At 44.9% G+C, this 13,767-nt stretch overlaps 1 protein-coding gene across 2 annotated transcripts in view; it reads right to left on the bottom strand.

The window, feature by feature from the left end:
* The window catches only part of LPL (lipoprotein lipase), a 32,310-nt gene extending 20,494 nt beyond the window's left edge, over positions 1 to 11,816 (bottom strand). For both annotated transcript variants that reach the window (XM_061633474.1, XM_061633463.1), the window contains exon 1: positions 11,300 to 11,816. In XM_061633474.1, the coding sequence (XP_061489458.1) occupies positions 11,300 to 11,420 (121 nt within the window). In that variant the 5' untranslated portion in view covers positions 11,421 to 11,816. The remainder of the gene's footprint in view (positions 1 to 11,299) is intronic.
* Between the last annotated feature and the right edge of the window lie 1,951 nt (positions 11,817 to 13,767).

Genomic DNA, 13,767 nt, shown 5'->3' with positions numbered 1-13,767 from the left:
TCCTTGTCAAAAATCCAGTTACGGAGCGCAATATTGCTTGATTCCATTAACTTTTCCAGGGGGGGGTTATATTTAGCTAGAATCGTCTGATAAAACTTTGCCCAACCTCCCACTCGCATTTGTTCATACCAGCAATGTTTCACTAGGGTTGAATCCTCCGTTTTTAGGATTCGGAGCCAGTATCTTAGGTATGCCAAGTCAATACGTGCCTCGACTGAGGGAATCCCCAATTCTGCTCTGAGGTGGGCAGCCGGTGTTCCCGGGGGGAGGCCTAACACTTGTTTCATAAAACTATTTTGAATAGTGTCTAATTGAGTTTTTGCTGTATCCCCCCATAATTCTGATCCGTATAGGATCTTCGGTAGTATTTTGGTTTTTAGTATTTTTAACATTGATTGGGGGGACAAGTTGGCCTCCCTTTGTAAAGAAATTTTTTTTCATTAAACCAAGGACTCGGGAGCCGGTTAAGGACATAGCCTTAATCTGGGTTGTCCAGGAAAGTCTGTTTGACAAGTGTATACCCAGGTATTTGAAATTGGAGACTTGTTCCAATGGGACCCCGTTTATTGACCAGCTATTCTTTGAATTCCTAAATTTGCCGCATACCATGATTTTAGATTTGGCTTGATTGATTCGTAGCTTCTGGGAGTGGCAATACTCTTCCAATTTTAGGATCATTCGTTTAAGTCCTATTTTTGTTAATGAACATAGAGCAAGATCGTCGGCATATAAAAGCATTGATATTTTTTGTGTGTTAATTGAGGGGGGGGAAATCAGGCGATGATAGAGTCTCCACCATATTGTTAATAAAAAAATTAAATAAAAAAGGGGCCAGCAAACACCCTTGTTTTACTCCCCTATGGACAGGGATTTTAGATGATAGAACACTATTAGTCCCTTGTCGTACCTGTATGATGTTTGATTGATAGAGAGCTCTTATCAGCCATAACAGTCTTTGCTCTATATTTGTTTGTGACAATTTTTGCCAGAGAAGGTCTCTGTCTATTCTATCGAAGGCCGCAGCAAAATCTATGAAGGCAATATATAAGGATTGATTCGCTTTGGCTTTAGTTTTGCTTATGAGATGTTGCAAAATAAATGTTTGGTCTATTGTGCTCATGTGTGGCCTAAACCCGGCTTGTTCTTTACAGATTATCAAATTTGTTTGTTCCCAGGCCATGAGTTTGTTAAGGAGCATTCGGCTAAACAATTTCGATGTTATGTTTAATAGGTTTATGGGTCGGTAGTTTGACGGGATCGTTGGGTCACCTTTTTTAAAAATTGGGACCACTATGCTAGTCAACCATCCCTGTGGAATTAAGCCTGTGTTGATTATGTAAGTAAAAAGTGATGCGAGAAGAGGAGCCCACCATGCTAGATATTGTATAATAAATTCGGGTGGTAAGATGTCTTCACCTGGTGCTTTGCCTGCTTTTAAGTGGAATACTAACTCTCTAATTTCTTCCGGTGTCACCGGAGGCCAGGGAGGAAGGTCCTTCAGCTTCTCGGCGATAGTCGCCGGTTTTGGGGGGAGGAGACTTCCAAAAATTGAGCTAAAGTGCACCGCCCATTCGTCATTTATTATAGGGGGAATATTAATGTAATTTATTGGGGTTATCTTTCCCTGGAGGAATCTCCAGAATTCTGTTTCGTTCTTCTCACGGGTTACTCTTGTTAGAGTTCTCCAGTTTGTCTGATAGAAAAGATTTTTCTTTTGTTTTATTAGTACTTTGTATGCCCTTCTTCGTGTTATTAATTGCTGGAAGGTATCTGGGGAATTGTTTAAGCGAAATATCTTAATTAGCTTAATAAGTTGTTTTTTGGAGGTTCTACATTCCTTATCAAACCAGGTTCTAGGCTGGGGCGGAGCTGTTGTCTCCGCGAGGTCCGCAATTCGTGGACTTAACTCAGCTAATAATAATTCATACGCCTTTAAACAGTTTTGGGGGTTTGTTATGGCCATTTGATGTAACTGGGCTATGGGTTGGCTGGACAACAATTGATGGGCTTTTGTCCCAATTTCTTGCGACCATTTTAGGCACCTGCGCCTACAGGTGGACTCATTTTGGTTGTTACTTCGTCTTTGAGTGGCCTGCAGAGTAACCTTTATTGGTAGATGGTCACTCTCTGGTCTTGATAAAACATTGAATTCCTTTATTCTATTTAACAAAGGGTAAGAACCAAGAAAATAGTCGACTACGCTAGCCCCCGTTCTTGCTAGGTATGTAAAGGCGCCCCTAGAGTAGTCCCATGGGGAGCCATTTAAACATACCAATTGAAATTTTAGGATCAACTGGGAGAGGGCTGTACCGTATTTGTTAACAACTTGGTCTTTAGTAGTTCTATTTAAAATTGGGGGGTCCGGGATAAGTTTATTTAAACTATCTTCATCCGATAAGGAACAAGGACCCATTATGGCGTTAAAATCACCTCCAAGGAGAAGCTCATGAGATATAAACTTAGATAGTAACGTTTCCAAGCATGTATCTAACATCAGCCATGAAGAATCTTGATGGGTAGAGTTTGCTGGGGGGATATATATATTTGCACAGATAAAGGGTGGTAGGCCAGGGATCTTTATACCCAAGACTATGAGAGGAGTTTGTGTCTCTGCAGTAAGATCTGTTATATAGCTAGTGAGGTGAGTGGCCACCAAGGTGGCTATGCCACCCTTAGCTCTACCCTTAGATGAGATTTTAATGGCTGGTTTTAGCCAAGTTTTATACCCTCTAAGTTCAATAGGCTCTCCTGGTGTTAGCCACGTTTCCTGCAAAAGAATAATTTCAAAAGATTGTAAAAATTGCATTAGAGCCAAGTCCAGTATTTTGTTTTTCCAGCCAGCTATATTCCACGATATTATAGATATAAGGGAGTCCTTTTGGGAGGTGTCCAAGGGTTTATCACTTTTGCAATGGCTAGATAAAATTATTAGATTGTTTGCATTGTCTATTGTTCTTGGCTGTTGTCATGGGCATGGGGTTATAATATTCACTGTTGGCGTAAGTGTACTCACATTGGACGAGACTCTATATGTTGGTAATGTTGGAGGGGTCAGGATTAATAGTTTGGTTTTGGACCGGGGATCCCATTTCTTCCGGTTGTAGCATTCGCATCTCTAACCAAGTGGGTTCTGTTGGTGGCTTCTCTTGGTCTGGGACTACTTCCCTAGGTTGTGGGCTGAAGGGTCTCCACTGTCTTCCAGATGGAGAGGAGTTAATTTCCCTATTGGAGGTCGAATGTTGTGGTAAAAGTTGTTGAGTTAGGTTTTTAAGAGAGGGGGCTTTTAGGTTATTTGGGATTAGCATCTGGTCTGGGGAATAATTATCTTCATTTGTCTTGGAGCTTTGCTTCATTAGATTATGTATGAGGTTGACCAAACTGAAAATTATGTCGTCTTGATCGGGTTTCGGTAAGCGCTCGTACGATTCCATAAGGAAGTGTTCTTCTGGGACAAGTCCTTCTTGCCTCAAATTCCGACGCTCCAGGGCAGCATTTCTATGTCGATATTGGCAATGGCTTTGTCCGGTAGGAGTAATTTGTTGTCCTTGGCTATTCAGCCCCCTAGGGGTTGTCTGAATTCGATGCATCTTAGTCTTTGTGTGTGAGGAGAAATGTCTGCACAGTGGCTTAGGTGGAGCCTTATTTACAAAATAGCGTTGCAATGAAATGCCAATTGCAAGGAGATCTCCCTTGAGCTTGTAAATACGGTCAGCCAAATGTGGCGAATGTAAGGTAAAAATGGCACGCTTATCTGGCTCCGCAGAAAATAGGTAGGTCACGTGTTTAATGTAAGTTTTATACCGGATATCTGGTAGAAGGGTCTGTAGGCAAGTATCGAAGCATTGTCTTATTGAAGTAGTCCTCCATCGATCCAACGTTGTTACTGAGAGAGATACCACTAATTTTTCTTTTTGTAGTTGTAGGTCCCAGTTCCAGTCATTGCGATTATTTGGGGAGAAGTGATGTTTTTGTTGCAAGTTAGTAGTATCTTTGGCGTTGATTCCACTGGGTGATAGCTCTGGGACCAGACTAGCTACAGCTTTGTCGTTTCCTACAGTGGTGCTTATATGTGTCGAACTTGTGGGGCTTACTCTTGGTGATGAGTTTTCACCTTCAGGTGGTAATTGGTGAGTTTTAGATGGAGTATCCAGTAGTTTAAAAAGAGGTTTAAAGTTCATTTTTCTATTTGAAATCAGTTTGGAGTTTTTAACATTTTTAGATTTTTTCAGTCTTTCCTTTTTTCGGTTATCTGGACATGTTCTCTTGGAGCCCTTTGCCTTAGACCTCATCCTGGGTTTCTGTTTCAGAGTATCCTTGTTTTGAAAACTGTTAGTGGGTTTGTCTTGATCAGGGAGGAGAGTCCCCATAGACTTAATTAAGGTGGTTAATAGGCTATTTGTTTCCGTAATATACGACTTTATTAAGCCTAGTTCCTCAGTTACTGCCCTGCCCCATCCTAGAGAGAGTAAACTGAGACCAAGATTTTCCTTATTCAGGATAGAGTTGTTTTTAATGTAGTTATCAGAGACTCTTGATTCCTGGAATTCCTCTATCGGGTCGCTAATAACTATTTCTGATGGAAGATCTTCTGCCCTTGATGTTAATGAGCAATTAAGGCCCGCATCTTGTAGTTCTTCTGCTAGGCTTCTGACATGTGAATTTTCTTTGAAAGGTCTAGTTGTTAGTTGCCGGTCTAATGACCATTCGTGGGGGCTTAGATGTTGTGGAGTAGTCTTAAGGTTACTTAAAGGTGCAGGCAAGACTTGGGTCGCTTCCGTTTGTGTAGAAAAAAAATGAGTTATTTTAGTTTGAGAGGTTATTGGAGAGAATATCTCATCTTCAGGGACAATGCCCATTTCCTTGCATTTTTTCCTTGTAAAAACCATCAGTTTGTAGCTTAAGTAGCTTAAGTAGAGATCTTTAAATACGCTCTCTTCCCGTAAGCAGAACTCTGGTACAAAGGGCAGCTTGTAGGCTCAGTTTGTATTGGAAGATGTCTTAATTAAGCCACAGTTCATAAATTATACCAGTGAGTTGTAAAGTTCGTTCGTTGTTTACCAAGCTGAGGGGTTTTGTTTTGTTTTGTTTTGGGGGGGGGATAAATATTTCTCTTGGCGTCCTCCTAAGTCAGCTTTGTTTGCTACTATTCCGAGCCAGAATTAAATCAGGCTGATAAATTGGCCCAACATATCCGAGCAAGCCAATGGTCCCCTAACAGTTACCTTAATAAACTAATAATAGTTGAAGGCATGCCACCATTTTCAAAGAACGTATTACAATATGAAAGTTCAGCATAGGTATGTTTGCAAAATGAGTCCAGCACCATATTCCTCAGTTTGAAATCAGGAGAACTTTGTCTCACTGGCTCCTGCACAATGGTGCCAGAAAGGCTAAAAGGTGTGTGTAGCAGGAAGGAAGTAAAGGAAGTAATTAAAGCTTATTTGTTTTTGTGGAAATTATTCTCAAATGGAATCTATGACTCTTTGGCTCCCCTGCCTCTGAAGGAAAATGTTGTTATGCAACTAGGATTGCACTTACCATACTGTGCGTTTATTTGGACTATATACGTTTTAGAATGAAGTTCCATTTCTTTATTTCACATAATGTCTTTCATCCTGCTAAAGCTCATTGCCATCTTCATGGAGCTCCCTTCCAAGAGACATGCATTTTATTCCCTCATTTTCTACACCTTCTGCCACTACATGAAGAATTTATGCTATTGAATGATGCACTTTTTTTTTAAAGCTGGCTGGTGTTAGTTTGTGTTACTGCTTAGAATATTTTATGGTAGTTTTTACATCTGTTTTAAATTTCAAAGAGCATTCCTTACAGTACCATTGCAGCACAAAGGCTGTATCTCCTCAACCTATTGCCAATTTTTAAGTACATCTTTAGGTTTATCACAGAGTTGCTAGGTAATAAATATTCATATTACCCACCAATAAAAGGAAAGGCCTCATGGCTGAATGGCCCTTAAGTTAAAGCATAAACTCTTTGGTGCTCCACTCAGTGATGAATCAACAAAGTTCTGAACGGGATAAAAAGAGCTTTCAACTATACAGAATACATACAGGAAACCCATAATAGACTTTTGGCATGAAAGGCTCTTGTTCCAAACAGGAAAACAAACAAGAACTCCATGTCTGCATTTTATTTATACCTTTCTCTTTCAATATTTAGCTACTATACATCTCCAATGTGTTAACATTATTTCATAAACATAAAGCTTCTACCCATTTGTGCCTAGCAAGACACATTGGCATGAAAAGTGAAGCTGTTTCATTTGAACTACTGCCTGCTAGCTAAGTATACGTAGCAAAGACCCACAAACAGTCTACGCACCAAGTAAAGGTGAATGAGACATTTCCTCCTACCACGAAGTGCAATTACTTCTCGGAATGCTAGTAACTGTTAAAACCAGGCTCAACCTACATGCAACACTAAACACATTGCTTGTATTAGCATGTTGTTGTTGTTGTTGTAAATTGTAATACCAAACATTAGGAGGCCCAATCAGGACTTCCAATCAGGGAAGGCGTTAACTTTTTCCAATGAACCATATCCTCTACCCCTGAAGCTGCTATTTATTAACCCCAGGAGGGCAGCTTGCACTGACCAGTAGAATTGAAAAGAAGTCTGCTAGTTTAAGATCAGAGAAAGAGCATGTTCTATGAAACAATGCAACCATCATTCATATCAACTGAACACATGAGCAGCAGCATTTATTGGACTTTATGCACATGGATAAGTCCAAATTAATGCAATTTATACAAGTAGCAATACTTACAATTTGCAAATATTAGCATTTACACAAACAGCGTATTCCAGAAACTGGTTCTGCTGCAGATAAGGAGTTGTAATTCTGCTGTTAACTGACATCAGTCATCAGTCATATTAAGTTATTGGCCAGAGTTTTTGCATAACTTCACAATCCACAGTAAAAAAAGTTATGTGACCTGCAAAGTCTCTTGTCAGTAAAACTGAAAATATGTTTATTGGAAGTAAAAATATATATTTAAAATATGCCATACTCTTAACTTCCTGCAGTATAACTTACTTAACTATCTAACACACTAGGACAGAGCTTATTTAACACTCATAAAATAAGAGATTTCTGTGAATCTACTTCTATGATCACTAGTGGATGGATGGAATGCTACAAACACACCGGTCCACTGATTAGGAACAAAAGCCCACACAATTACTCCCACTGTTGAACTAGAACCAAACCTAATCTTTGAGGAATGGGTGCTTAAGTTGGGTCCAAGTGAGATATTTTGCAAGGGGGATTATGAAAAGCTTTGCGTAATTTTTTGTACTTCACTGAAGAATTCTCATTGCCATTCTTCTCATTTTCTGCATTTTAGAAATGTATGCTTTCACAGCTTAGCACAGAACATAAGAAGCTGCTGCTGTGTGGTCCTGTTCTGCCCACCTCAGTATGGTGGCTTAAAATTATGCTGGTGAAGTATATTGGACATAACAATATGGGAAAGAGTATTCTATCTGCATTGTTCTCTAGATTTACAGTGTTGGCCTACAATGCTGGTGTTCCAGCTGTTAGTAGTAGAACACAAACTTGAGCAGGACATGCCTGCTAATGCTATTCACAAAGATGCATGAAGCAGAAACTCTGAAAGAGTCAACTTTGCTCAAACTATGGACCTGGTTCACATGGTTTACCATTACCATGCTAATGTGCTGGGTCCCAGAGAGGAGTGTGCACCAGCTTTGCTCCTTCCTAGGATTTTTCAGGTCAGTGTGGCCCAGCGGCTAAGCCATGGTCTGGCTTGTGTGTTGTCTGAACCCAGGAATCTGGTTCAGGTCTCTCCTCAACCATGACCTATAACTATAGGGCAAACCTTGACTTCAGAATATGCAGATTTAGGGACGGAAGAACTTAATACGTTTCTCCCAATCACAAATCTGTTAAAAGCACATGAATCCTGCCATTTTGCACCTGCAGCCATAAAATCAGAGTAAAATATTGCACAATTAATTAACATGAAATAGCTGAAATGTGGTCAAGGGGTGACTAATCTGTAATAAGTAAACCTGAATATCATGCTCAACCTGGTTGAATGTTAATGACACTTTACTAGTTGATAACCTACTATGGTAATAAAGGTTGCTTTCAGATGACAAGAAAAAAGTGATTTTCTATCCTAGCAAGCATTAACTCTGTTCAGTAGTGACTGTGCTTTATTTAGTATCAATGCAAAGAGGAAAGCAGCCCGCCACAGCTCCAGTGTTGGCACCATCACAGGAAAATGGGAAGCTGCCTTATACTGAGTCAGGCCAATGGCCCATCTAGCTCAGTATTGCCCACACTGACTGGCAGTGGCTCTCCAGGATTCCAGATTGCTGCAGGGGTGCCACTGTGCTGGGGCCATCAAGGGGCAAGCTTGTCCACCTGCTTTGCCCCCTCACCCCTGCTCTTAGTGACATTTCTCTGGGGACTGTCCTTTACCAGGAAGATGAATGCCTTTGGTTTTTAGCTGCTGTCGCTTTTTAGAAATGCTAGGATTTTGTTGGCTTGAATTTTTGTAAATTGTGGTGTTTTTATTTGTGTTTTTCTATTTGTGTGTAAGCCTCCTGGGGGCCTTTTTGCCCAAAAGGTGGCCTAGAAATAAACTATAACAGAACAGAGAGGGAATATCTCCCAGCCCTACCTGGAGATGCTGGGGATTGAACCTGGGATCTTCTGCATGCAAAGCAGGTGCTCCACCGAGCTAGGGCCCTTCCTTTATCATCCAATCTCTTGCCATGGTGAAACTGACAGTTCCCAAGTTCTTTCCTGAAAAGCACCCTGAAACTGACAGACAACTCTGGACTTCCAACAACTCTAGCAACTTTACAACTTTTTATAAACATCACCAAATTCTCCCCAAGGAGTGTGTGTGTGTGTGTGTGTGTGTGTGTGTGTGTGTGTGTGTGTGTGTGTGTGTGTGTGTGTGTGTTCTTGGCATATAGGGACAACATAAGAACATAAGAAGAGCCTGCTGGATCAGGCTAGTGGCCCATCTAGTCCAGCATCCTGTTCTCACAGTGGCCAACCAGGTGCCTGGGGGAAGCCCACAAGCAGGACCCGAGTGCAAGAACACTCTCCCCTCCTGAGGCTTCCAGCAACTGGTTTTCAGAAGCATGCTGCCTCTGACTAGGGTGGCATGGCTAGTAGCCATTGATAGCCCTGTTCTCCATGAATTTGTCTAATCTTCTTTTAAAGCCATCCAAGCTGGTGGCCATTACTGCATCTTGTGGGAGCAAATTCCGCAATGTGCCTATTGCCCTTTGATAAGCCTTTTGACAATGCTCTGCCAAGCTTTTTTTTTTTTTTTTGAGGATGATGTGAGGGCAGAGTTTTGCCACTGCCCATCATCCTTGAATGGCCAGTTCCTATGGTAAATCTCTCTCTGCCATCCTCCATGAATCAGCTTTCTCCCTGGCTCTCTATGAGTGGATTCTGGGGGGGGGGATATCTTGCTTCCAATGTGCACATGTATATAAACGCACGTGCATGAGCATCAAATGACTGGCTTCCAACGTGCTATTTATATATGTACTCTGTGAAAAGCAAAACATTCAGGAAACAGCGCACTTCCTTCCCCCTCTCTTGCCTGGCGCTTTCATCCTCCAGGGCGCATACCAGCCAGGTTTTCCCGGGCAGGGAAGCTGAACCACACACTGGCCGCTCTCCCTCAGCGCTATACTATCTCCCGCTTCCCCCCAAGGCAGGGCTGCCTGCACCAGCTCCCAGCAGCCCTTGAACCAGGGTGACCTTGGCCCACGTTCCAGGCATTCCTGGGCTAGCCGGCGGAGGAGTTACTAGCGGTCACCAAGAGCGGCAGGCAGCCGGCTGGCCCCTTCCCCGCCCAGCACACTCCCCCAGAGCGCATGGATGCCGGGGGAGCTGCCTTGCTTACTCTTTACGCGGCGGGACTGACACGAGGAAGCGCAGAAGCCACAATCAAACGAATGAATGAATGAATGAATGAATGAAAGAAAGAAAGAAAGAAAGAAAGAAAGAAAGAAGCCTTTGCCTTGTGGGCACGCGCTCCGGAGCTCCCGCGCCCTGGGCCACTGAGTCTGCCTCGCCGACGTGGGCGCCAAGCCCCACCAAGCCCTCGGTGCCCTTCTTTTTATCGCTTCTTTCTCCCTCCCCTCAAACGCAACAGCGCGTCAAGCTGCGAAAGGACCCGCCAAGCCGCTTACGCGCCCCTGAGCCGGCGGCCTTCTCTACCCAAAACTCTTCTGTGCCTCCAAAGCCGCTTCTCCCCACCCCACCACCCTAATTCCTCTTGTTGTTTTTAGCCCGTCCACTTTGGGTCTTCCCTAAGCTCCGCCCCTCTCCATACGCGGCCCGGGAGGACAAACCTGCGCCGAGGGGACCAACCGTAACCCACCCACCCCAAGGATGTTCCCGGCAGTACCTTACCACCAAGAAACCCCAGTGGGGCCGGGCAACTACTGCACAACGCACCTGCTTCTGCAGTCCCAGGCAGGCAGCACACACAAAAAGGAAGGTTGTGGTAGTCGCACACAGCCCTCATCCCGCGCCCCATGCGTGGCTAGTGGCTTGCAGGGTCATGGCTTGCCCTCGGGGCTCCTAAGACTCAGCACGTATCTTTGCCCTGCCGTACTCAGAGGTGAACTTCTCCGGACGCGCGCACGCACCCCGCAGCCCACTGGCCAGGCTGCTTCCCCTCATTCCACTGACCGCCTAAGGCCTCCCTCCCATGCCCACTTGAAGTCAGCGGGGATTCCTCCCGCGTGAACGTGCCTGGGGCTGCCCTGTCAGTGTTCTGCTCTCTCCCGCCGCCGCAAGTGATGCCCTGGAGGCGGCGAGCCCCGCGCTTTAGTTCTGCTCGACCAGCGCCCTCAGGCTTCCCTGCTGGTTCCTTGTCCTCCCGCCTTCTCCCTCCTCAGCCTCCCAGACGGGTTCCCTTCGCCCTCCCTCAGCTCTACGCGTCTACCTGTCACTTGTCCCGCCGCCGCTGTCTCTCCCTCCCCCCGTTCCCGTCCTCTTGTCGCTGTGCAAGTCTATAGCAAGAGGCTCCGGGCAGGCAATGCTGCTTTTCTCCTCTTCCCGCCAACTCCGGCAGGGCTTTGCCAGCAGCGGCACCAGAAAATCAAATAAAGGGGGGGGCACAAAAGGGGCAAAGTATATTTCTATGTGGGCAAAATATACTTGGTGGTAGGCGAGCTTCTCGGTGGGGGGGGCTTCTCCCCCCCCCGGCGCCGTCTCTGCGCTTGGCGCGTGTTTGTGTTACCCTTTGGGCGCGCGCGGGTCCGGACTTACTTGGGACCGAGGTGCCGGCGGCGGCGGCGGCAAGCCTGCTCTGGGTGGTGAGGTCTGCGCAAAGAGCGACGAGGTAGTGGCTCCAGATACACAGGGCTGCCAGTAGAGCTCGCCTGTCCATTGCTCGAGAGACGATACGACCGGCCGGATCTAAGCTAAGCGAGCGCAAGGCAGCGGGAGCCGTCAGTGCGGGAAACTTCCCGAAAGTTGAGTGCAAAAAAAGAAAAGAAAAAGTGCAAAGGCTTCCCTCGGAATCGCAGGAAGGCAATCCTCTCGCGCTTGGCCCCCCGACCAACCCAGCGCCTTATAGAAATATGCAAATGAAGCTCAGCATCTATTGGCTCGAAGGAGAAGTGAGGGGAGGAGGGGTCCGAGAAAAAGTGGCTGGCCGAGGCGGACAGGCGGCTCAAGGGAGCTGTGTTGAAACGTTTCTGGTTTGCTCTCTCCTGTGCTTTTGCTGTAGTTTCGGACAGCATGAGTTGCTTTGAAAGTGGAGAAGAAAGCAGCTATACTATGCCTTGCAAACCTGAAACCAGCTTCTGAGGAAATGGGTACAAGGACACAACTACCTGAGAACTGAATTCGATGTCAAGTGTAAAGCGTTTGACGAGGGGCGTCACAACCGGGGTGCGGGGGCTGCGGATCGCACCCGGGTGACACCATGAGGGGGGTGACACCCAGAGCCGCACCCCCCCGCACTCCCGCTAGTGACGCCGCTGCCCCCCCGGCACCCGGTCTGGTGCGCGCCGAAAGCAGGCGCCTGCTCGCTGGCGGTGAAGCCTGGACGGGCCTTCCACCGTCAGCCTGGAGCGTGTGGTGAGCGCTCGCGCACGCATGCACAGCCGCCCACCCCTGTCCATGCCCCTGGGAGGGCGCGTACCGGAGGTCAGCACCCCCCCCGCACTCCCGCTAGTGACTCCGCTGCGTTTGACCTTATAGAGACTTCCGAAGCTTGGACGTAGATACAGGGGCGAAAGCTTGCTTTTGGACCGAACCAGGCTCGATGTAGGAGATCCTTGATCGGATCTTCCTTCCCTCCTTATCTGAAAGTGGCAGGATCTCCAATTCTGCCTGGTTTCCCATCTACTTTCCTTCCGCAAAGCCACTATGCTCGTCCGTTTCTGTGCATCTCGTCCCACTGCGTTTGGATAGGATTGCAGCCTTAGGACTGTATCAGATTCAAACCGCACATTACATAAATCAGGGTCGGTAGAAGGTGGATTGGGGTCTGGATGATCTCCAACAGGCTGGCTAGCAGGGATCTCTTACTTCCGACTGTTTAACTATGACAATACAAAAATTACACCCCCCAAAAAATATAAACCGTGGAAATGAAGAAAAGGTGGGTGTTCACCATGAATAATTTTTTGTTAAAAAGTACTATGGATGTCATTCTGTTCTGATCCTCAAAACAAATTCCAGAGCTCACAATGCTAAATGTACCTCCTGAAATCTGCCCACTTTTATTCAGAAGTACAGGAAGAAATTGATCACACACCAAAACAAGATGTTCTGATAATCATGGGGGACTGGAATGCAAAAGTAGGGAACAGAGGAGAACTAGAAATTGTGGGGAAATGAGGCGTAGGATATAGAAATGAAGCAGGAAAGAGACCAATAATTTGTTTCTTGCAAACACATTTTTTGAGCAACCGAAAAGATGACTAGACATGGACATTGTTATGGAAATGTGTATATATATCATGGACATTGTTATGGAAATGTGTGTGTATATATATATATATATATATATATATATATATATATATATATGCAGAGATCCTCAGCGGTCTGAGCTGTGTGTGTACCAGTGTGTGTATTTACCTAAGCAGCAGGCTTTTACCCTGCATTTAGATCACTGAGACTTAAGACTTAGTAAAATAAGAAAAGCTACTTCTTTTATAGAAATACATAGTAGATAGGAAAGGTATACCTAGTTCCACCTAACTAAGTTGGAGGCACAATGCCCAGACTTGGGTATTGCCCTTAGGGCTTAAGAGAGAGAACAAAGACAGAGATGTCTCCTCTCTACAAAATGACATAGGAAGGAGGGGCAAGTCAGCTTCCCTGAGCATATCAGTTTACAACGGAAGGAAGTTAGGTAGAGAACAGCACAGGTAAATATAGGCAAGCCTAGCCAGCTGGAGGACCCTAACTCAATCTTCCTTCTGGAATACAAACAAAAGAACCCAAACAGGAGTTGCTTTAGCCCCACTTCCAAGAGACATCACCAAATGGTCAATACAGGCATCAATTTGATTATATAATTGGTAGCAGAAGATGGAGAAGTTCCATACTTTCTGCAAAAACAAGATCAGGAGCAGACTGCAGTACAGATCATGAACTGATAATATCGAAAATCAGAGTAAAGCTAAAGAAGAAGAACAAACCAATCATAATGCCAAAATACAATTTAAATAACATCCCAGAAGAATATAAAGATCAAATAAGGAACAGATTTGAGGCTT

Source organism: Rhineura floridana, chromosome 1 (genome assembly GCF_030035675.1).
Source record: "Rhineura floridana isolate rRhiFlo1 chromosome 1, rRhiFlo1.hap2, whole genome shotgun sequence".
Lineage (NCBI taxonomy): Eukaryota > Metazoa > Chordata > Lepidosauria > Squamata > Rhineuridae > Rhineura > Rhineura floridana.
Note: the sequence above shows the minus strand (reverse complement) of the source record. Positions and strands in the feature narration are given on the sequence as shown.